The sequence below is a fragment of the Gekko japonicus genome, unplaced genomic scaffold (assembly GCF_001447785.1).
Source record: "Gekko japonicus isolate JY-2015 unplaced genomic scaffold, Gekko_japonicus_V1.1 scaffold103, whole genome shotgun sequence".
Taxonomy (NCBI): Eukaryota; Metazoa; Chordata; class Lepidosauria; order Squamata; family Gekkonidae; genus Gekko; species Gekko japonicus.
Genome location: NW_015160210.1, coordinates 1,503,709 through 1,528,420, shown reverse-complemented (window position 1 = coordinate 1,528,420; position 24,712 = coordinate 1,503,709). Strand labels below are relative to the sequence as shown.

Below are 24,712 nucleotides of genomic sequence, written 5' to 3'. Positions count from 1 at the left end.
GGGGCCAGAACGCCAAAACCCTCCCACTGTTGCCCCCCCCAAGCACCAAGGAGACAGAGCATCACTTGCCCCAAATTGAGAGTTCCTATCTATACCTTGTAGCTAATAGCCACTGATGGACCTCTGCTCCATATACTTATCTAATTCCCTTTTGAAGCCATCCATGCTTGTAGCCGCCGCCACCACCTCCTGCGGCAGTGAATTCCATGTGTTAATCCCTGTTTGGGTGAAGAAGTACTTTCTTTTATCTGTTCTAACCTGGCTGCTCAGAAATTTCATGGAGTGGCCACCAGTTCTTGTATCGTGAGAAAGGGAGAAAAGGACTTCTTTCTCCACCTGCTCTATCCCATGCAAAATCTTGGAAACCTCGATCATGTCACCCCTCAGCCGTCGTTTCTCCAGGCTAAGGAGTCCCAAGCGCTAAGGAGTCCCAACCTTTCCACATAGGGAAAGTGTTCCAACCCTTTTATAATTCGAGTTGCCCTTTTCTGCACTTTCCCCAATGCTATAATATCCTTTCTGAGGTGTGGTGACCAGAACTGTACACAGTACTCCAAATGAGGTTGCACCATCGATTTATTTATTTATTTTATTTATTATTGCACTTCTACCCCGCCCTCCCCGCGAGCGGGCTCAGGGCGGCTCACAACAGGGCACCATGTGCCGACATATAAAAACAGGATAAATCAATCACATATCAATCAATAAAGTGCTCAGTAATTTCAATCTAACAGTTAAGCAAGATCTTCATGGAAGATGCCAACAGTGTGCCTTTTTTGCATGTCAGGTACCTGACACAGAGGGTTTCCTGCTCTGCTGATCCACGCAGGTTTAAGTCTGGCCCGCCATCAAAGCCCGCTGGGAGGCCTTGGGCCAGTCCCACCCTCTTCAGTCCCACCTACCTTGCAAGGTTGTTGTGAGGCTAAAAGGGAGGAGAGGAGAAAAATGTACGCTGCTTCAGGTTCCTGTTGCAGAGAAAGGCAGGGTATGAACGAAATCCACTTCCAGGTGGTAGAAATATGAGAGAATGTCTCCTGTGCTTTGCCTATGAATGGGCACAGGTGTATATGCTGGGTAAGCAAGAGAGGTGTGCACGCCTCTCTTCAGGTTTGAGCCCCATTGTTTGGAGAAGCTGGCATTCCCATTAAAGACATCTCAGTGAATTTCTCACACGCTTGGTGATCCATTGAATCGATAAGTACTCGCCTCTGAATAACTACTCTCCTGAAACAGTGAGGGGAAAGAGCACTGCTGGAGCTTGAGGTCAGCAACTTTTTATAACCAAACAGCAAGCGATCGACACAAAAGCAGAACAACAGCTGACGATACAACAAGTGCTGTTTGTCTTCAAGGCCCTCCCTGGCCTTCTGTTTTGGTTTCTAGTACAAGAAAAGCCCATTTGTGTAACTGTAGCTATACAGGTTGACATTACCCATAGCTACCATGTTGACTAAACATGTGAGATCTTTCTCATAACAAACAGCGCAAGACATGATTGTTTTCTAGGGCCCTGAGATATATTTGCTCCTTGTTTGCATGTGGATCACGGGCTGCTGTTCCACTCTCTGGTTTGCTTTTCTGCAAAAGTATCTCTAAAAGGCCCCATAATTCCACAGAAAGTCCAGCAGCACCTTAAAGACTTGACAAAACTTGTGGTAGCATATGAGCTTTCGTCAGTCACCGCTTTCCTTTTCAGTGACTCACAAAAGCTTCTCCCCTGCCACAAATTTTGTTGGTCCTTAAGGTGCTAGTAAAGGTAAAGGTTTCCCTTGCTTGAAAGCCAGTCGGATCTGACTCTAGGGATGCGGTGCTCATCTCCGTTTCCAAGCCGAAGAGCCAGCGCTGTCCGAAGACTTCTCCGTGGTCGTGTGGCCGGCATGAATAGACGCCGAGGCACACGGAACACTGTTACCTTCCCACCGAAGTGGCACCTATTTATCTCCTTGCAATTTCTTGCTTTTGAACTGCTAGGTTGCCAGGAGCTGGGGCCAGAGACGGGAGCTCACTCCGTCATGCGGCACTCGGATCTCGAGCTGCTGAGCTACCGACCTTCCGGTCTAAGCCATGGAGTCTTGTGAGCAAAACTTCTACTTTGTGAGCTACTGGCATTAAAGTTGTGAGCCAGCGATTTGGCTATTGCGTGAATTAGTTCTTCCTTCCCATCCTTCCAGAGCTGAGACAAAAATGTGAGCTGGAGGCTAAAGAACTGTGAGCTGGCTCACACTCATCTTAGAGGGAACACAGGTTGTAATCCTAGGTAGAGATGTAAACATTTCCGGAAATTTTGAAGCTAGCGGGGAAAAAAATGGTTTTTGGGGGGGGAAATGGAATTTTTTGGAAAAATTGAAAAAAATGCTACATTAGCACTTCTTTTTTCTTTTCCAGATTGAAAGTCATTATGTTGCTTTAGGAACATAAAATATGACTATGGACATTTTTTACTTTGCATGAAATTATCACAACTATAATATTAATAATATAGTGTATCCAAACAATTATTACAAACAGAATACCCACCCACATACAAAAACAAAACTGAAACCTTTTTTTTTCTTGTGACAAGAGTACCTCCTAAAGGAAGAAATGCATCTTGTTCTTGCATGGGAGAGAGTTCAGTTTGTAACCTAGGACTTGCTTGTCCTCAGTGCACAGAAATTAGATCAATCTGATCCCATATATATATATATTAGAAATGATTTGGAAGATATTTGAACACCTTGTCTTAAAATATTTTATTCATCATATTAATAAAAGGTTCCATAATCTTTTTTTCTTTTCTTTTTTCCAATTTTTCGGGGAAAAAAAAAGGCTTCAGGGGGGGAAAAGGCTTCAGGGAAAAATTTCCCTGAATTTTCCTGGTTTTTTTCCGGGCCTTCACATCTCTAATCCTAGGTGATCTCAAGGTCCCACCTGGAGGCTGGCAACCATAACCCCAGCACAGGTCCTTCCCCAAACCCTGCCCTCCAAAGACTCCTCCTGCAAAATCTCCGGATGTTTCCCAATCAAGGGTTGGCAACGCTAAACGACGTAGAGGCGGAACGAAAAGTCGCGGCTCCGGTTCGCCGAGGGGGGCCATTCAAACGACGGACCACCTGAAAACTACTTCCGGCGGCTTGCGCGCTCTACTTCCGGGGCCGCTTGCCCGGCCCGTCGCGCGCTGCTTCCCGGCCTGGAGAGAGTCCGGCTCAGCCGGGGTGGAGCGCCGCGATGGGGATCCTGGAGAAGATCGCGGAGATCGAGAAGGAGATCGCCCGGACCCAGAAGAACAAAGGTAGGCGAGTGCGCGGCCGGGGAGCCGCTGCAGCTTGGCGTGGAGCCTCACCTGCTGCTGGGCTTCCGCCTGGCGGAGCAAAAGCCACCGCCTCGAGGGAGCTGGGTGGGAGGAGGGCTGGAGCTGGGTGGGAGGGGAAAGGGGTTGCTGCGCAGGCGGGTCTCCTCGGGAGCAGGTTGCCCCTTCTCCTTTCCCTAAGGCAATAGCCCCGGTGCAAGTTACATTTATAAGTTATAAACTGACTAGCATTGTGTCTGTTTCATACTTTGCATGTTATAAATTATATTGCGTCTATTATATTGTGTCTGTTATGAATTATATTGTGTCTATTATATTGTGTCTATTATAAATTATATTGTGTCTGTTTCATACTTTGCATGTTATGATTTATAACATGCAAAGTATGAAATAGACACGATGCTAGTCACTTTCAAAATGGTTACGTGTGTTTAGGTTGCATCTGCGATTCTCTCATTGCAATACTGTATAATATATATATTAGGTAAAGATAAAGGTAAAGGTTTCCCTTGCTCGTCAGTTTGGTGCAGTGGTTCTCTAATCTGGGAGAACCAGGTTTGATTCCCCACTCCTACACTTGCACCTGCTGGATGACCATAGTTCTGTCCGAGGTGTTCTTGAGAAAGAGCAGTTTCTGTCAGAGCTCTCTCAGCCCCACCCAGCTGGGGAGGGGAAGGGAAAGGGAATTCGTAAGCCGCTCTGAGCCTCCTTTGGGTAGTGAAGGGCGGGGTATAAATCCAATCTCTTCTTCTTCGTCTTGAAAGCCAGTTCAAATCCAACTCTAGGGTTGCAGCGCTCATCTCCGTTTCCAAGCCGAAGAGCCAGCGCTGTCCGAAGACTTCTCTGTGGTCACGTGGCTGGCGTGACTAGACGCCGAGGCGCACGGAACGCCGTTACCTTCCCACCGAAGCGGTCCCTATTTATCTACTTGCAATTTCTTGCTTTCGAACTGCTAGGTTGGCAGGAGATATATATTAGAACATAATCTAAATCCAAGTGGATACGTTTGACAAAGACCATCTGTTACATAGAAATTTCAAGATCCGGAGGGGTTAGCCATGTTAGTCTGTAGCTGCAAAATAGCAAAGAGCCCAGTAGCACCTTTAAGGCTAACAAACTTTATTGCAGCATAAGCTTTCGAGAAGCACAGCTCTCTTTGTCAGATACATGGAGGCGCATATCTCTGGCCAGTTTCTTCACACCCTCCATGCATCTGATGAAGAGAGCTGTGTTTCTCGAAAGCTTATGCTACAATAAAGTTTGTTAGCCTTAAAGGTGCTACTGGGCTTTTTACTTTTTAATAGAAATCTCAAGCAAGTAAAGATGCATAGAAGAACAAACCAAAAAAGTACCCTCTAGGGTTGTAGAGCAGCGCTGAAGACTTGAAATGTGCAGAAATGCAAGACGACTGCAAGACTACGAGAATGGGTGTAAACCTCATTTCTAATGCCTTCCTCGGGCCTTACAGCATGGAAAATAAAATGCATATGCAACTCTATTGTTGTTTTCAATTAGCTGACGTAGTGTTAGTAGATTCCAACTATTTTCATACAGTACAGCATATCATAGAGGGAATCGCCAATCAAAATTTGTCAAGCATGGCACGCAGCCTAACAGGATTCACAGCTGGCTTGATTTTCCAGGGGTCGGTTGCAGGACAGGCTGAAGCTCAACAGGTGGTACTCCACCCATACAAAGGTGCACAAAGAAATGGGAGAGTCGCTGATTGCTTTGGAATATTTGCTGGGAAGAAAATAGCTTTCAATTTCTTACCGGTGCCATCTCTCTCTTGGTGAAGTAAAGCAGTGTGATGCTTTAGCTGCGCTCATTTTATTAATTAAATTTATTGTAAGAATATAAGGGAGGGCAGGCGTCATGGTGTAGCCCAACTTCAAGAGATCTCAGAAGCTGAGCAGGGTCAGTACTCGAATGGGAAACCACCAGGGAAGGCTCCGCAGAGGAAGGCAACAGCCAGCCACATCTGCTCTTCTCCTACCTTGAAAGCCCCTGGCTGGGGTCCCCATAAGCTGGCTGTGACTTGATGTCCCTTTACATAGATGCAGGCAACAGCAAAACACCTCTGAACATGTCTGATCTGGAAAACCCCATGAGAGGTTGCATAAATCAACTGCATAAGTCGACACACACACAAGAGCCAGTTTGGGGTAGTGGTCAGGAGCACGGACTCTAATCTGGGAGAACCGGGGTTGATTCCCCACTCCTCCACATGCAGCTGCTGGGGTGACCTTGGGTCAGTCACAAGTTCTCTCAGAGCTGTTCTCTCAAGGGCAGTCCTTGAAAGAGCTCTCTCAGCTCCGCCTACCTCACAGGGTGTCTGTTGTGGGTAGGGGAAGGGGAAGGAGCTTGTAAGCTGCTCTGAGACTCCTTTGGGTAGTGAAGAGCAGAGTATAAATCTAATCTCCTCCTCCTCTTCTTCTATATAAGCACAGTGCTATTGACTCCAATTTCACCCTTAGATATCAGGATTCAGGTGTGGACGTTGCTGGCAGGAAATAGGAGCTCTCTGGCAGGAATCGGGTAGGAATTAGGGAGGGAGCTCGTGGAGGTGTGAGATTTGTAAGGGAGGGAGAGAAGAGAGGAGGTAACCCAGCTCTGAATATTCTAAACTCTATTGCTTCCCTTGTCATAAACATGCTGGGTTGACTGCTATTTGCTTGAAGACACTCTAGCTCTGACTTTGATAGCCCCACAGGTGTTTTTTGGACCTTAATTGGAAAATGTTCTAATTCAGCAGCTGTGCATTTGGCACCAGACACATGACTTTCACCTGTTGAGGCCTCACAAACATCTTTGTTTATGAAAAAGAATAAAAGTAAAACATCTTTGTCACGTGTCTTTAGATCTTGCTGCTTAACCTTCCTCTTTGGTGTAGTGGTTTGGTGCGCGGACGCCCCACTCCTCCACTTGCACCTGGCTGGATGACCTTGGGCAAGCCATGGTTCAGGCACACGCTGTCCTTGAAAAAGAGCAGCTTCTGTCAAGAGCTCTCTCAGCCCCACCCACCTCACAGGGCGTCTGTGGTGGGGAGGGGGAGGGAAAGGAGTTTGTAAGCCGCTCTGAGACTCCTTCAGGTAGTGAAGGGCGGGGTATAAATCCAATCTCTTCTCTCTTCTTCTCTTCCTGGTCCATTATTCACTTATTGGTTATCTTATTGCAATATGTATTTAAGTTATGTGTACCTCAATATTGTTTGACCTCTGAAGATGATGATGATGTTCAGTCGCACAGTCGAGTCCGACTCTTTGCGACCCCATGGACCAGCTCCCGCCAGGCATTCCGGTCTTCCGCTGTCCTCTGAAGTTGGCTCAATTTCATGTTCGTTGCATCTATGACACTGTCTAACCATCTCATCCTTTGCCGTCCCCGTCTTCTTTGACCTTCAATCTTTCCCAGCATCAGGGTCTTCTCCAGTGAGGGCTCCCTTCTCATTTGGTGGCCAAAGTATTTGAGCTTCAGTTTCATTATCTGGCCTTCCAGGGAACAGTTAGGGTTGATTTTCTTTTAGGATTGACTGATTTGTTCTTCTTGCAGTCCAAGGGACTCTCAAGAGTCTTCTCCAGCATCTCTGAAGAAAGCCCCAATAGGGGCAGAAATGCGTCAGGTCATTGTGTTTAGGCTATACTTTTTTACGAGGCTTTCATTGGGCCCTTATGTATGTTTTTAGCTGTCTCTCTAATAAAAAGTAAAGAATTGTAAAGTAAAATACTTGTATTTTTGTATATTATAAGTTTTAACTAGGTTTTTAATATTGGCCCTTCATTCAGGCTTCCCAAGTAGTTACCGGGATTCGGCGGGGGACACAGACGTGTTCGTAGGATCATTCCCGCGGGGACAACAGACGCACCGCACCATGCCGTCGCCAGGAAGTGATGCCGGGCGATGCTCTGGCAATGGGGCTGGAAACTCGATGGTACCATCAAGTTTTCAGCCCCATTGCCAGAGCATCGCCCAGCGTCACTTCCTGGCGACGGCATGGTGCGTTACAGGGAGGAATGGTCCGGCCGGGGAGCATGTTTCCCCTGCCAGATCGCGGTAAGTACTTGAGAACCCTACCTTCATTAGACTTTCTTCTCACCCCTCAATTTGCCCTTACAATGACCCTGGGGGGTCCGTGAGGTTGAGCATGCCCAGCCTAAGGGTACCAAGCAAGCCTCTTGAATCGTCGTCCTGCATTTCAACCGCTGGACCAAGCTTATTAGATTTATGCTCATGGAGTGTCTTCCCCTCCCCCCTTAACTGTACTCTCCAGCCACCGAGTACCATCTGGGTCTGCTGAAGGCGAAACTCGCAAAATACAGAGCGCAGCTCTTGGAGCCCTCGAAATCGGCCGCAGCGAAAGGCGAAGGGTTCGATGTGATGAAGTCTGGAGATGCCCGGGTGGCTCTGATCGGGTTTCCCTCTGTGGGTAAGGTCAGTGACAGAAAAAATAATCAAGAATTGCTATCTTTGATGTGGGTTCCTTTAAAGGGAGAGGCTCGAAATCGGAGAGAGGAAGGATGCGGAGTCAAGGGAAAAGAAAATGGAGGGTGATAAGCAATACTCCCTCTAAGCTGTGGAGTCTCATGAGCAAAAATTCCGCTTTGTGAGCTGCTGGCGTTAAAATGGTGAGCGAGCGATTTGGCTGCTGCATAAATTAGTTTGCTCCGGAGCCCTCCTTCCTGAGCGAAGATAGAAGTGTGCGAGTCGGAGGCTAAAAACTGTGAGCTAGCTCACACTAACTCAGCTTAGAGGGGACACTGGTGATAAGCTAAAGTAGAACTTTAGAGAGACACAAGATTTTCAGAATATAAGCGTGTGAGACCCAAAGCACCCTTTCTCAGATACTAGATTCAAGCCCAGAAGCACATTAGAGATCAACAAGGTTTTTCAGAATGTAAGCTTTTGAGAGGCAAAGCTCTCTTCATCAGATACAAAGTGAAGGGGTTGCAATTCTCACCCATGTTCGAATCCAGAGACAACAAATGGAGGCCAGGAGGTACAGAATTCCAGTAGCGAGAAGTGGGAAGGGTCGGGCAAGTGGAGGATGACAGCTTTGGTTTGTGGATGATGCATTTACTAGAAAAGAAAGAAGCGGCATGCTCCTGTTGAGGGCAGCCTGGTGCAAATCCGTTTTGCAAGATTTCCATCCATAGACACGTGATGAAGTGACACACCTGGAAACGTGCCCCCAGGGAGATCATTAAGAAATGGTCTGCTGGATCAGACAAGGACTCCAACTAGTCCAGCATCTTGTCTCTTAAAGCAGCCAGCCAGTTCCTCTGGAGGGCCAACAACAGGGCATAGAGGCTGAGGCCTTCCCCTGACAAGAGCATCAGAAGAGCCCTGCTGGGTTCTTTAGTCCAGCAGCCCGTCTCACACAGTGGCCAACCAGTTCCTCTGGCCAACAACAGAGGCTGAGGCCTTCATAAGAACCTCAGAAGAGCCCTGCTGGATCAGACCAGGGAGGGTCCATCTAGTTCACCATCTTGCCTCACACAGGGGCCAAACAGTTCCTCTGGAGGTCCAACAACCGTGCACAGAGGCCAAGGCCTTCCCCTGATAGGAACCTCAGAAGAGCCCTGCTGGATCAGACAGATAGTCCATCTAGTCCGTCATCTTCCCCTGAGGTTGCCTCCTGGCTCTGGGATCCAGAGGTTGAATGCCTCTGAACCTGGAGGTTCCCCTCAGTCACCAGGGCTCACGGCCACTGCTGGACCCCGGCTTCTCCCGTTTTTGACCTGCCCCCCCTTGCTGGTGCCGTCAACACCTCTCGTTTCCCTTTCAGTCCACGTTCCTGAGCTTGATGACCTCCACGGCCAGCGAGGCGGCGTCCTACGAGTTCACGACCTTGACCTGCATCCCTGGCGTCATAGAGGTCGGTGCTGTTGGAGGCCGGTTGTACTTCAGAGGGGGTGGGGTCAGCCCCAGGTGGCCCCGGGACGCAACGGGTGGGAGGATCCGCGATCCCCGGTGTCTTCATACCTTCTGCATCTCTTCAAACTGGACAGTCCTTCTCTCTCACTGGGGTCTTCCAGTGTGCTTCAGACGAGTTTGCCAAAAACCTAGACAAGTTGGGCTTGAAAATGTATTTATTATAGGGGTGTGCAAAAAAAATAATATTCGGCCCGATTCGGATTTGGCCGAATTGGGCAGAATCAATTTCAGCCAGCAGAAAGACGCCCGCATGTCAATTTCGGCAGTAGAGCCCTTTGGCCAGCGGAATGTCAGTTTCAGCTCCATTATATTCTGTGGGTCATTGAAGTCAATGATGAAAACATAGGGTATATTCTGGGGGCTGGAGGGGAGGGGGTTTGAGGGAGAGGCTCCAAACTTGCAGGGTAGCTGCTGGAGCCTCTCCCCAAGATACCCACCAAGGTTCAAGAACATTGGACCAGAGGGTCCAATTCTCTGGGCCCCCAAACAAGTTGCCCCATCCCCTCCATTGTTCTCTATGGTGGGGGGGGCGGGGAAGTTACTGTTTCTTTTTATCAAGACGTTTGTATTCCACCTTTCCTCATGGTTCAAGGCAGCCTACTGTCAGACCAAGTTACTCTCAACAGCACTCTCTGGCAGTGATTTGTTTATTGAGAAATAAAGTTGTTCCAGGCTAGGTCCGTACCGTGTCGGAACTGAGGTTCTGGCGGGAGAATCCAAAGAGATAGACAGTTCAAATGAGCCCCCCCTTTCAGCATCCAATCACACTTCACAAGTGTTCTGCCTTTCGCGCTCTCTACACCCCCACCTGTGAATATATAGTTTCTTTATCTATGATAGCAGAGCAGGCACAGTTTGGCTTCAAGGTTGTCCCTGTACAAAGGAGGTTTCTTAGGAATAATGCTCCCTCTAAGCTGTGGAGTCCTGTGAGCAAAAATTCTGCGCACAGGATCAGACAAAAGCAAATACAGAGCTGATAAAAAGATCAAGGTTTGTTTTCTTTAATGAAAAAATCAGTCTCGGTTCACATCAATATCTTTACATTCTCTTTTTTTTAAATTCACAATTTATTATTTTTTCTAGTGAACAATAATACAGGTTATTGACCTAATTTTCCATCAATCTATTCTATTATTCACCCCCAAAATTCTTAATAATAGAAAGTGGTCTCAAACTAATCCACTAACTTCTGTTATCCTTACTTTCTAACCAAGAGTTACTTCCTATTCTGAATCCTATTATCTTATCACACCCGTTAAATATGATTCCTTTCAGTTTCCTCAGTTCTTTTTCCGTATTTACATTAATTACAATGCGTATATCAACATAATGACATACATTGGACATTCTTCCGTTTACTGTTTACTATTACATACTTCTCTATTGTTTTAATTGTTTTCAAAGCAGCAGCAACGTTAAAAAAAGAACCCCAGACACTCACAAAATGTTTCAAAACAAAGTTGTCATAATAAGTTATCAGCAAATTAAAAAGAAAGAATCACAAGCACTTGTCCAATGTTCCCTCTAAGCTGAGGCGTCTTGTGAGCAAAAATTCTACTTTGTGAGCTACTGGCATTAAAGTTGTGAGCGAGTGATCTGTCCACTGCATAAGTTAGTTTCCTCCGGAGCCATCGTTTATAAGCTAAGACAAAAATGTGTGAGCTAGAGGCTAAAAAACTGTGAGCTAGCTCACACTAACTCAGCTTAGAGGGAACGCTTCTTGTAGCCCACGCAAAAAAAATGTTTATAATTGGCACCGTCTCCCTAAAACGTCTATACCCTAGATAGATTTCTGATTGTACAAATATCACCAGCAGCTGCCATTGAATCCAGTTAGTACAGATAACATACACAGTATATTTGTTCACATTTGGCAGATCAGCGCACATTTGGCAGATCAGCGCAAGTTGGCATCAAGAGATCGCTGCGCTGTCCTTGTTCAGCAGCGTCACAATCAATAATATCAAACAGGAGTCCAGTAAAGACGTTAGAGACTGTGAACCCTGATTCTGGCTAAAATGTCTGTGGGTCAGAGATCCCTTCCTCAGATGTGTGGGTACTTACAGGGCTGGCGTTCTAGCAGTGGGGAGAAGACTGGCTCTCTTCAGTGCCTGCTGCAGAAATGTCCTGTGTGGACTACCATCTTTGTGCCACCTTGCAATAATTCCGTTCTTCTATTTCAATTGGTTTCTTCCGCTTTCCTCCCTCTGTAAGACTCTGCAGTAACTCTCAGACGCAATAAGTCCATTTATGGATTTTATTAGCAATCAGAAAAGTTGCAGGTGAATCAAAGGCTTTGACAGTACTGGCAGGTAATACAAGTTTAGCTCTTACGAGAACTTTGGTGTGGCCCACAGTCATACGTCATGGTTACATGTGATAGAGACAGGTTAACAAAGTACTGTTACACGGGGCTCTTTTTGTAGCAGGAACTCATTTGCATATTAAGTGACACACCCCTAATGTAGCCAATCCTCCCAGAGCGTACAGTAGCCCCTGTAAGAAGAGCTCTGTAAGCTCTTGGAGGATTTGCTACATTAGGGGTGTGTGGCCTAATATGCAAAGGAGTTCCTGCTACAAAAAGAGCCCTGAAATTAAAACTGTGAGAATGTTTTTCTAACAGACTTCCTGCGAGGCCAAGAGACATCATGAGAAGCGAACAATCTCCTGGCCACTGTGGAGGAAGTTTCTCATAAAAGAGTACCAAGCACACTGTCTACAATAGACAACCAAGCACGTCTCAACTACCCCCTCGTCCTGGGAATGTCAGAGGAGGACTTTGTATAGGAGATGATTCATTGCTAGCAGGTGTTACAATCAGCATGAGAACAAGAAGCCAGTGTGAGAATACAAAGATAAAGCTTTTGGGATAGTGTGCAAGCAAGCAGGGCAATTAGCTATGTACATCAGAACACCAGTGCGTATCCAGACTGACCCCAAACCAAGGGTCCAATTCTGACACCCTCGTGGGGACTTGTAGCTGTTTGGACGGTAAAATGCATAGACATTTAAACGGTATACATAACACAGCTGTTTTGTTTTGTCTGCAGTACAAAGGGGCCAACATTCAGCTTCTGGACCTGCCAGGAATCATCGAAGGAGCCGCACAAGGTTGTCGTCTTGTCCTACTCGTTTGGTGTTGTGTTGACATTCCTAAGTGGGAGGGGGAAAGAGGGGGCTTTTGCCCAGCAAGGCTTCTGATTGGCCACTGGAGATTTGATGGGCAGTGCAGATTTTTAAAAAGGTTGCTTTGGCGGCAGCTTCCACTGCAGCCCAAGGATCACCACTGGGTGACTGAAGGTGAGCGGCGGCAGCCATTTTGCGGCTGGCTCCGCCTCCTGCAGCAGACATTTGGTGGCTCCACCCACCACACTGTCAGAACTCCAGAGGTGCTCCAAAAGGTTGGGGGACCCCTGTTCTTCTCCCACCCACCTCTTAATTTTTGAACACATCCCGTAGTTAGGGAAATGTCCTCGAGATTGCATGCATCCACAGGACTGCAAATCATGCTGTCAGGTGTGGAACGCGGACCCCGCTTGTGTGAATCTACTCGGGTTTCTAAACCCCGGGGTTAAAGGAGAGGAGGTTTGGAAGGGAAGTGGCAGAATACTGGTCGCCAGCAGGGCTGTTCAATATCCAAACTGCTTACAAATGAGAAATGGGAATGTGGCTCAGTGGTAGAGCCTCTGCTTGACACTCAGAAGGCACCAGGTTCAATCCCCAGCATCTCCAGTTAAAAGGACCAGGCAGGAGGTGATGGGAAAGACCTCCGCCTGAGACCCTGGAGAGCTGTAAGGCGGGGCCGTGGCTCAGTGGTAGAACCTCTGCTTGGCATAAGGAAAGTCCCAGGTTCAATCCCCGGCAGCATCTCCAGTTAAACAGGACCAGGCAGGAGGTGATGGGAAAGACCTCCGTGTGAGACCTTGGAGAGCCACTGCCAGTCTGAGTAGACAGTGCTGACCTTGATGGACCGAAGGTCTCCGTCTGTATAAGGCAGCTTCGTGTATGTATTCATGTGGTCACTTACAGATTCTTCTGTGGCCTTCTGGCTTCCAGTTCCCATGCTGTCAGAGTATATAATCCCCCCCTCTGCTCCCTTCTTCTGCAGGGAAGGGCCGTGGGCGTCAAGTAATCGCTGTGGCCCGAACGGCAGACGTTGTCATCATGATGTTGGATGCCACGAAGGGGGAAGTGCAGAGGTAAGCGGCCCCAGTGAACCAGCCGGCGACGAAAATCATAAAGATGTGAAGGCTTTGGCCATTCCCAAGTTCTGGAGGTTTACTGTGTGGCAGAGCATTGGGGGTAATTTGACTGCACTGGAACTCAGGGACCGTAGAAAGGAACGGCAAGCGGTTGTCTTGACCGAAGCCTTGCTTAACTGTCTGAGAGTATTTGGGTGGCAGCGAGAGCCAGCGAGCACACAGATGGAGGCAAGAGAGAAGTGTAAACTGGTAGTTTTCAAATTCTGGGTTAGCAAGTCATTGGCACTTAGAAGGGGTTCTTCAGTGAGAAGAATAGTACTGGCAGATGGGCTTCCTCCAAAGATAATTCAGTGGTTGGTTTTATAGGGTTTTATCCCCATTTTTCTTCCCAATGGTGCAGCGGTAAAGAGCGGCGGACCCTAATCTGGAGAACTGGGTTTGATTCTCCACTCCTCCTTCACATGCAGCTGCTGGGTGACCTTGGGTTAGTCACAAATTCTCTCAGTGGTTCTTTCAAGAGCAGTCCTCGAAAGAGCACTCTCAGCCCCACCTCCCTCACAGGGTGTCTGTTCTGGGGGAAGGAAGGGATGGGAATTATAAGGCACTCTGAGACTCCGAATGAAGGGTGGGGTATAAATCCAACCCTTCTTCTTCCTCTTCTTCCTTCTTCTTCTAGAGAGCCAGTTTGGTGCAGTGGTTAAGTGCGCAGACTCTAATCTGGGAGAAGTGGGTTTTATTCCCCACTCCTCCGCTTGCAGCTGCTGGACGACCTTGGGCAAGCCATAGTTCTGGCACAGCTGTTCTCTCAAGAGCAGTCCTCAAAAGAGCTCTCTCAGCCCCGCTTACCTCACAGGGTGTCTGTTGTGGGGAGGGGAAGGGGAAGAAGTTTGTGAGCAGCTCTGAGACTCCTTTGGGTAGTGAAGGGCGGGGTATAAATCCAATCTCTTCTTCCTCTTTTCCTTCTTCTCCTTCCTCCTCCTCCTCCTCCAATATTTCCTTCTTGTCCTCACAACAACCCTGTGAGGTAGGCTAGAGCATGTGACTGGGCCAGGGTCATCTGGTAAGCTTGTTGGACCACTAAAGGAGCTTTTGGCCCTCCTGATTGGCCACTGTGTGGGAGAGGATGCTGGAGCCAGATGAGCCACTGGTCTGACCCAGCAGGGCTCTTTTTGTTTTTTTATAAATAGCTTTCGTGGCAGGGAGGGAAATTCGAACCTGGCTCTCCCATATCCTTGTCTGGGTGAGCCTATATAAGGAGAAGAGCATCCTTGTTCTGATCAAAAACTCTATTTCCTTTGTGCCCCGGCTTTCTCGCCAGAGTGGCTCACATTGCTCCCCTCTCCTCCATGGTCTCCTCCCAACAACCCTGTGAGGTATGCTAGGCTGAGGGCCCACAACCAGCCCAAGATCGCCCAGCGGGCTTCCATGACAGCAGGGAGGATTCGAACCTGGCTGTCCCAGATCCTAGTTTGTCAGGTTAACCCCGGCTCCAGGCAAACCTCTCCAACTGGGATTGGGCAGTGGGTCTGGATCCCTTTCCTTTGGATGTCTGGAAAATACAAGCCAGTGGCTGGCAACCAATGCTCCCTCTAAACTGTGGAGCCTTGTGAGCAAAGATTCTACTTTGCGAGCTGCTGGCATTAAAGTTGTAAGTGAGCGATATGGCTCCGACATAAATCAGTTTGCTCTGGAGCCCTCCTCCCTGAGCTAAGGGAAAAATGTGTGAGCCGGCTCTCACTCAGCTTAGAGGGAACACTGCGCGGTGACCCCGATCCGTTTTTACTTATCGTCTGCACCCTGCAGGGCTCTGTTGGAGAAGGAGTTGGAATCGGTGGGCATCCGGCTGAACAAACTGAAGCCCAACATCTACTTCAAGGTGAGGAATCCCGGGGCGACTCGGAAGGAACATCTCGCCCTTGATTGATGATATCTCTGGTGCTCTTCTGGGGATGCTCCTGGGCTGAGCTCTGCTGGGGGGTTCACGTGGCTTTGCCCTCTGCTTTTGAACGAACGCCCCAAGAACGGCCTTGGCTCAGACCTCGTGGTTCACACACACACCCCTTACGAGGCAGCGATATGATAAAGGGCCTCTGCTGGGGAATGCAGCTCCCTCCTGACTTCGAGATTTCAGGCCAACCTGCACGGCTCTGGCCCTGGAAAGGAGTTGCCCCCTTGTCTGTCCCCAACAACGATCAAGTGCTGGGTCATGTGGACTTCCTTTTGGTCAGCTGGCCATCTTGGAAGTCAGCTGGTACCCCTAGAAGTCACCGATGCGCCTCACGGTGTTTTATGTGTCTCATGAAATGGAAGACTGTTTCGTTTAGCACTGCATTTTGATTTGGGGAGAGGCGGTGGCTTAGGGATGAAGCCTCTGCTTGGCACGCAGGAGGTCTCTGGTTCAATCCCCAGCAGCTCCAGTTTAAAGGGTCAGGTTGCAGGTTTAAAGGATCCAGTTTAAAGGATCGGGTGATATGAAAGATCTCTGCCTGAGGCCCTAGAGAGCGGCTGCCAGTCTGAGTAGACAATACTGAGCTTTGATGGACCGATGGTCTGGTTCAGTAGGAGGCAGCTTCATGGGTTCGTGTATTACAGGGGAGGGCCCTGTGGTAGAGCCTCTGCCTGGCATACAGAAAGTCACGGGTTCAATCCCCGGCACCTCCAGTTTAAAAAAGGGACCAGGGGGTAGACCTGATGTGAAGGATCTCTGCCTGAGACCCCGGAGAGCTGCTGCCAGTCTGAGTTGACTTTGCTGGGCCAGAGGTCTGATTCAGTGTAAGGCGGTTTCATTTGTGTTTAAATTTTGGTTTTATGTATTTTTATGTACTCTATTTTGGTGTGGTGGTTAGGAGCGCGGACTCTAATCTGGGAGAACTGGGTTTGATTCCCCCACTCCTCCACGTGCAGCTGGTGGTGTGACCTTGGGTCAGTCACAAGTTCTGTCAGAGCTGTTCTCTCAAGAGCAGTCCTCGAAAGAGCTCTCTCAGCCCCACCTACCTACCTCACAGAGTGTCTGTGGTGGGGAGGGGAAGGGAAAGGAGATTGTAACCCGCTCTGAGACTCCCAAGTGAACGGCGGGGTCTAAATCCAATCTCTCCTTCTCCTCCTTCCTCCTCCTGTGGGTTGATACTGCAAGCCACCGTGAACTCAGTACGAAAGAAAGACAGCTAAGAGAGGTTTCAAATAATACATAATAATAAATAAATACAACGAGGCCTTCTTCCTGCTGAGGTGGTTGTCCTAGGTCAGGGCTGTACAACTTTAGATATCCCCGCCCCCTTTCTGGGGCACCCATTCTCTTTACATAAGGTTAGCAAGGAGAAGACGGGGACGGCAAAGGATGAGATGGTTAGACAGTGTCATGGATGCAACGAACATGAATTTGAGCCAACTTCAGAGGACGGCGGAAGACAGGAAGGCCTGGCGTGATCTGTTCCATGGGGTCGCGAAGAGTCAGACTCGACTGTGCGACTGAACAACAACAACAACAACAACAAGCAGGGAGAGGCCAGACTTTAACCCTTTTCCTTGGCACCTAGCTTTCTAGTTGCAGGGAACTTGTTTTCGTGCAGGAGTGTCTGATCATGTGACTCCCACCCCTGTAGTCTGCCTTCCAAAATGGATTCACATGCGGAGGGTTAGCCAACGGAGGTCCCGGGACTTTGTCCATCCACTCGGTCACACTGTGAACCGGTTTAATGCGGCAGAGGAGTCTCTCTTTTCACGAAGCCCGCCTTCTCTTTTCCAGCCGAAGAAGGGAGGGGGTATCTCCTTCAATTCGACGGTGACGCTAACCCAGTGCTCTGAGAAACTCGTGCAGCTCATTCTCCACGAATACAGTATCCTTTTGGGGCGGCCGTCCGCGGGCCACGCTTTGAGCTTGCTGCTTCAGACACGAATGGCAATCGCTTCTGTGTCACGAGAGGCCGTGCGGTGTAGGGGTTAGAGTGTCAAACGAGGACCCAAGCATGCGGGAACAGTGTGTGCATATGTGGGAGAGCGTGTGTGTGTGTGTGTGCCAGTTTGGTGTAGTGGTTAAGTGCGCGGACTCTAATCTAGGAGAACCGGGTTTGATTCCCCACTTCTCCACTTGCACCTGGCTGGATGACCTTGGGCAAGCCGTAGCTCTGATAAGAGCTGTTCTTGAAAAAGAGCCAGTTTGGTGTAGTGGTTAAGTGTGCGGACTGTAATCTGGGAGAACCGGGTTTGATTCCCCACTCCTCCACTTGCACCTTGGGCAAGCCATAGTTCTGGGCACAGCTGTTCTTGAAAAAGAGCAGTTTCTGTCAGAGCTCTCTTAGCCCCACCTGCCTCACAGGGTGTCTGTTGTGGGGAGGGGAAGGGAAAGGAGTTTGTCAGCTGCTCTGAGACAGCTTTGGGTAGTGAAGGGCGGAGGAATAAATCCAATCTCTTCTTCTTCTTCTGTGTAAAAGCAAAGCCAGAAACCCCTGACCTTAAGGACACCAACCAAACATTTAGCAGTTCGAGACCCGAGTGCCGCGTGACAGAGTGAGCTCCCCTCTCTGGCCCCAGCTCCTGCCAACCTAGCAGTTTGAAAGCAAGAAATTGCAAGTAGATAAATAGGGACTGCTTTGGTGGGAAGGTAACAGCGTTCCGTGCGCCTCGGCGTTTAGTCATGCCGACCACATGACAACGGAAATGTCTTCGGACAGCGCTGGCTCTTCGGCTTTGAATCGGAGGTGAGCACCGCCCCCTAGAGTTGGATTCAACTGGCTTTCGAGCAAGGGAAGCCTTCACCTTTACCTAGTCTAACAGAGGTTGGGACTCCAAACAAACCTAAATGGCTTTATAATCTTAACTCTGCCCCCTTCGAGAAATCTTCAACGCCGAGGTCCTCTTCAGGGAAGACTGCTCGCCTGATGAGTTCATCGACGTGATCGTTGGCAATCGGGTCTACATGCCCTGCCTTTATGTGAGTATTTTTTGGGAGGGAGACTTCGCTCTTTGAAGACGCTGGGGCAGGATGAGTGTCGTTCCCCCATAAGTGTGGGGCCAAGAGTGTCTGCAGTTTGTCGTCTTGATGTTTCCTTGGTTGTCTGGAGGTGCAGAAGGTCCCAGGTTCAGTCTCTCCCCTTAAAAGGACCAGGTGGTAGGTGACGGGAAGGACCTTGACCGGAGATCCTGGATGATATGGGGAGGGTCCGTGGCTCAGTGGCAGAGCCTCTGCTTGATGTCCAGAAGGTCCCGGGTTACATAAGAATGTAAGAGAAGCCATGTTGGATCAGGCCGATGGCCCATCCAGTCTAACACTCTGTGTCACACAGAGGCCAAAACCCAGGTGCCACCAGGAGGTCCACCAGCGGGGCCAGAACTCCAGAAGCCCTCCCACTCGTGCCCCCTAAGCCCTAAGAACACAGAGCATCACTGCCCCAGACACAAGAACCTAAGAGAAGCCATGTTGGATCAGGCCGATGGCCCATCCAGTCTAACACTCTGTGTCACATAGTGGCTAAAACCCAGGTGCCATCAGGAGGGTCCACCAGCGGGGCCAGAACTCCAGAAGCCCTCCCACTCGTGACCCCTAAGCACCAAGAACACATAGCATCACTGCCCCAGACATAAGAACCTTAAGAGAAGCCATGTTGGATCAGGCCGATGGCCCATCCAGCCCCACACTCTGTGTCACACAGTAGCTAAAACCCAGGTGCCATCAGGAGGTCCACCAGCAGGGGCCAGAACTCCAGAAGCCCTCCCACTCGTGACCCCTAAGCACCAAGAAGACAGAGCATCACTGCCCCAGACATAAGATCATAAGAGAAGCCATGCTGGTTCAGGCTGATGGCCCATCCAGTCCCACACTCTGTGTCACATAGCAGCTAAAACCCAGGTGCCATCAGGAGGTCCACCAGCGGGGCCAGAACTCCAGAAGCCCTCCCCCAACGTCATGTGTGTTCTTGTAGTGCAAAGGTTGAATGTTGCTTCTTATTTTCCATCTGCGCTTAATATGTGTAGTTACTTACACGCTGTGGTGCAGAGTTGTAGGAACGAGGGGGGAAGTCAGGTTTCCACACTCAAGAAGGTTGGAATCTTTGACGCTGGCCTGGTGGAACGCTCTCCCAAGTGAGATCCAGGCCCTGTGAGACCTAATGGAGCTCTGCAGGGCCTGCGAAACAAAGATATTCCGCCAGGCCTGTGGTTGTGGTGGCGCCAATTCCATCCATATTGGCCTTTCCCTGCTTTGTTGCTTTGGTTTTGTCTGTCCGTCTGCTATGGTACCATCCTAACATCCAAGGACACTCCTGAAATACAGTCTCTCCCAAGAGAAGACGCACCAAAGTTGTGCCAAACCATGCACTGCCATTTGACTGGTTAGTTCTAAATGGTTATCAACTGTTGTAGTAAACTGGGTTTTAATGATTAATTTAGTATCAATCAGTCTTTATTGGCATAACCTACAGAGCATACAACTCAGTTTGCAAAGAATACTGAACGTCTTGTTAAAACTTCATACCAAAATTTTGCAACAGTTTCCAAGAGAGCCAGTTTGGTGTAGTGGTTAAGTGCACGGACTCTACTCTGGGAGAACCGGGTTTGATTCCCCACTCCTCCACTTGCACCTGGCTGGACGACCTTGGGCAAGCAGTAGTTCTGATAAGAGCTGTCCTTGAAAAAGAGGAGTTTCTGTCAGAGCTCTCTCAGCCTTGCCTACCTCACAGGGTGTCTGTTGTGGGGAGGGGAAGAGAAAGGAGTTTGTAAGCCGCTCTGAGACTCCTTTGGGTGGTGAAGGGCGGGGTATAAATCCAATCTCCTCCTCCTCTTCCTCTTCCTCTTCTTCCTCTTCCTCTTCTTCTTCTTCTTCTTCTTCTTCTTCGTTCTGATTTGTCAACAAAAAGTAAATCTTACTTTTATCAGGTTTCCCTGAATACTTTCTCAACCAAGGCTCGATGAATCTAAAGCGCAAGTCCGAATAAAAAGTGCACGAGAGCAGCACGTATTCCAGAGATTCTCTCTCCCCCTGCGAGCAAGAGCACAATCTGTTGTCGAATGGGATTTTTTGGAATCTCCCCCATAATACTGCTGATGGCAACACATTAAACCTGGCTAGCATACAAGCTCTGCGTTGCCCCGGGATCGTTAATCCTGTTGGATTAATTTAGTATTGTTTTTAGTATTGTTGTTGTTGCCTGTCCTAAGGGCAGCCTGCCAGAGATAATGAATGAATGACCAAACAAACAAACCTTAGATAGGGGCGGGGAGAGATGTGGTTGACTGCTAACATGCTGCGTAAATGTCCCTACCCTTGGCCGTAGGTGTACAACAAAATCGACCAGATCTCGATGGAGGAAGTTGATCGCCTGGCTCGGAGGTCCCACAGCGTCGTGATCAGGTGAATGGCGCTTCCAGACCCCGGGCCCTTTGCCAGCGTGTGACTCGGGGGTGCTGATCCTTGCAGCGGGTGTTGCGGGGGGGGGAGTTCTCTGGGGCAGCGTCCCCGGACCGGCCGCTGCCGGTGACGCCTTCCTCTCCCTGCCTTCCAGCTGCGGCATGAAACTCAACCTGGACTACCTGCTGGAGATGCTTTGGGAATACCTGGCACTCACCTGCATCTTCACCAAGAAAAGAGGGCGTAAGTCGGGAGCTCGGAATGGGGGACGTCTGATTAAGAGCGGGACTGAGAACAGTTTCAGGGAGCAGCAGTTGCGTCGGTCTGCAGCGGAACAGCTAGGTTCAGGTCCAGTAGCAGCTTAGAGAACGCCCGGATTTTCGGGGTATGAACGTTCGAGAGTTCGAAGCTCCTCCGAGAGTTTGGACTCTAGGGAACTTGATCCCCCCTGAAAATCTGAAATGGTTAGTGGTTACAGGGAAGCAGTAGAGGAGATAAGTCCCCCCCCCCTCCGGTGTAGTGGTTAGGAGCATGGACTCTAATCTGGGAGAACCGGGTTCGATTCCCATCTCCTCTGCATGCAGCTGCCAGTGTGTGACCTTGGGTCAGTCACAAGTTCTCTTGGAGCTGTTCTCTCAAGGGCAGTCTTCGAAAGAGCTCTCTCAGCCCCGCCTGCCACACAGGGTGTCTGCTGCGGGGAGGGGGAGGGAAAGGAGGTTGTAAGCCGTTCTGAGACTCTTCCGGATAGCGAAGGGCGGGGTATATATCCAATCTCTTCTCTTCGAACGTCTGTCACAGGCCCTATTAACCTTAATGTATCCCCCCCCCCTTCCTCACAGAGAGACCTGACTTCTCCGATGCCATAATTCTGCGGAAAGGTGCCTCAGTGGAGCATGTGGTAAGTCTTGGGTCTTGGAATGGGAAAGCTGCCCCCTCTGCAAAGATAATGCCAACTGGACCACAGCATTAGCTCCTCCCAGGCCAAAGCTGTCCCTGACGGACGTTCCTCCAGCTGCTACCTTAAAAACACTCGGAAGACAGTTGCCGCGTTTTCCGGAGGCTACTTGTCTTGTGACTCACGAAAGCTCCTCCCCTGCCACAAATTTCGTTAGTCTTTAAGGCGCAACTGGACTCTTGCTCTTTTCCCCTGGGGAGGGAGTTCCAAAGTTTTGAGCTTCCAGAGTCTGGGACATGGCTTCACACATCCGTTTTGGAAAGAGTTAAGGCTGGCGAGGAAGTGCAATAAGCGAAACTGACTTGTAAGAGCTGCGAATACCCCCCTTTCTTTTCTTTTTCCTCCTCCAGTGTCATCGAATTCACCGGACGTTAGCCAGTCAGTTCAAATACGCTCTGGTTTGGGTAAGGTTTTTTTTTTTTTTGTCTTTATATTTTTTTATTTTTTTGAATTGGATTTGCTAGAAGAAGAAGAAGAGATTGGATTTATACCCTGCCCTTCACTCAGAGTCTCAGAGCAGCTTACAAACTTCTTTCCCTGACCCAAGGTCATCCAGCAGCTGCACATGGAGGAGTGGGGCATCAAACCCGGTTCTCCCAGATTACAGTCCGCGCACTTAACCACAACGCCAAACTGGCTCTAGGGCGCCCTTCCCTACAAGTAGGGCTCAGAGCAGTTTACACCAAGATGGCCTACAATAAATAGTTTAAGTTAAAATCAGCATTAATCCTCCCTAGTTTGGTGTAGTGGTTAAGTGTGCGGACTCTGATCTGGGAGAACCAGGTTTGATTCCCCACTCCTCCACTTGCACCTGCTGGATGACCTTGGGCAAGCCGTAGTTCTGATAAGAGCTGTTTTTGAAAAAGAGCAGTTTCTGCCAGAGCTCTCTCAGCCCCACCTACCTCACGGGGTGTCTGTTCTGGGGAGGGGAAGGGAAAGGAGTTTGTAAGCTGCTCTGAGACTCCTTTGGGGAGTGAAGGGTGGGGTATAAATCCAGTCTCCTCCTCCACCTCCTCTTCCTCTTCTTCTTTGGTGCCAGTTTGGTGTAGTGGTTAAGTGTGCGGACTCTAATCTGGGAGAACCGGGTTTGACTCCCCACTCCTCCACTTGCACCTGCTGATGTGACATTGGGTCAGTCACAAACTCTGTCACAGCTTTATCTGAAAGAACAGTTTGTGTCAGAGTTCTCTCAGCCCCACCCACCTCACAGGGTGTCTGTTGTGGGGAGGGGAAGGGAAAGGAGATTGTAAGCCGCTCTGAGACTCCAAGTGAAGGGCGGGGTATAAATCCAATCTCTTCTTCTTCTTCTACTTCTTCTTCCTCCTCCTCCTCCCCCCTCCTCCTCCTCCTCTTCTTCTTCTTCTTCATCCTCTGTTTTTTCCCCTTTTACTTTTGGCAGTCTCATTTAATGTTAATAAAAAGCAAATGTGCATATAAAGACATGTAATATTTGTTCCTGTCTTGCGGCTCTCGTGTTTATTCTCTGCCGCTCTTAAGTTGAGCAAGTCTGCCACCCCTGATCCAAGGCAAGCCACACGTCTTCTTGCCTGAGTGAGTCCCCCATTTCAAAAAAGGGGACTCGCTAAAATCCTCTCTTGCTCTTCCAGGGTACTAGCACCAAGTACAGCCCCCAGCGAGTCGGACTCAACCACCTGATGGAGCACGAAGATGTGATCCAGATAGTCAAGAAGTAAACCCCCCGCCCCGCCCTGCCGTGCCACTGATCCGCCGGTGCCTCGGCCTGCCCTGCGGCGCTCCGGCACGACTCAACAGCGACCTGTGCAAAAGCCAAAAAGAGTCAGGGCGGAGGGTGCGCGGGCTTTTCCTACCGCTTTCCCGAAGCTTGCATGGGGGTAGGAAGAGACCGTGGATATGGTGGCGGCTGGCGCATGGATTCTTGTTTGAGCATCGCTGCCCTGGCATGCTCCTGGGTGCCTTCGAAGCCCTCTACGGGGGGGTCAATTTTGGATTGATCAGCTACCCGGTCCGAGGTCGCCCGAAGAATTTGCCTTGGATTTAGGGACTGAGTCTCTCCTTCCTTCTCGGTCAACCCCCAGCTGGGATGAGCAATGCATTATCTTCTTCCTGGATCAGAAACGCAGTACTTCTGTACCCCACTTCCCTGGATGGACAAAGCATGTCCTCAGAATCAGTTGCGATAAAACCGGAGGACTCTGGGACAGCCCACGAGGCGGCCGATGGGAGTTGCTTCTCTTCCGTGTTCTACTTCAGAGGTCAACAACTTCCCGGGGTGGGGGTTAGGGAAGCGAGGCCTTCCCTCCGCCACCCCACAACGTGTATTTTGCAGAACAGCGACTGAAACGCTCCCCCCCCCGGACAGCTGTCGTGGCTCGATCCCAGAATGTGACCACGGGCCCCGGACCCCACAAAAACCATGTACCTGTCGGCTGAAATAAAGAAACGGTTTCTGCTTTCTCTCTAGAGAGTTCTAGCCACTAAGCCAGGGGTCGCCAACTTTTTTGCGCCTGCCAAGTACCAATGAAATGTTGAGAGGGGAGTGGAGAGCGCTACCCCAAAATGGCTGCTGCCAGGGCCGGTTCGAGGTATTTCTGCGCCCTAGGCGAGGCTGCCTTATGGCGCAGATGCCAACCTCCCGGTGGGGCCTGGAAACCTGGAGACCTCTGGAGCCAGCCACACTTTTGCTGCTGCCCCCACCACCCCCTCCCCCCGCCGCCACTACCACTGAAGGGGGGGAGGAGGGAGGGAGGCGTGCCTCTCTTCAGCCAAGCCTGCGGCGGGACCCGCTCCTCTGCCCCTGTGGCCCCTGGCCTCCTCCTCGGGGAGCGAGGGAAGAAGAAAAAGAAGAGGGTGGGGGGGAGGCACAGCTCAGCGCCCCATCCAAGGCCCAGCGCTCTAGGCGAATGCCTAGCTCGCCTAGTGGGTGAGCCGGCCCTGGCTGCTGCAGACGTTTTGAGCCAGATACTAAAATGGCTACGCACAGGAGACGGAGACAAACGTGACACCTCCCT

The 24,712-nt window shown here is 49.7% G+C and overlaps 1 protein-coding gene across 1 annotated transcript; it reads left to right on the top strand.

Annotated features, from left to right (window-relative positions):
* Positions 1–3,120: 3,120 nt before the first annotated feature.
* Positions 3,121–24,171, top strand: DRG2 (developmentally regulated GTP binding protein 2). Its single transcript, XM_015409365.1, has 13 exons — positions 3,121–3,271; positions 7,560–7,720; positions 9,075–9,164; positions 12,274–12,334; positions 13,332–13,422; positions 15,229–15,301; positions 17,171–17,261; positions 18,258–18,355; positions 20,694–20,770; positions 20,922–21,010; positions 21,607–21,665; positions 22,073–22,126; positions 23,330–24,171. The coding sequence occupies exons 1-13, from the start codon at positions 3,208–3,210 to the stop codon at positions 23,414–23,416; spliced, it is 1,095 nt and encodes a 364-aa protein (XP_015264851.1). The 5' UTR covers positions 3,121–3,207; the 3' UTR covers positions 23,417–24,171.
* Positions 24,172–24,712: the final 541 nt, after the last annotated feature.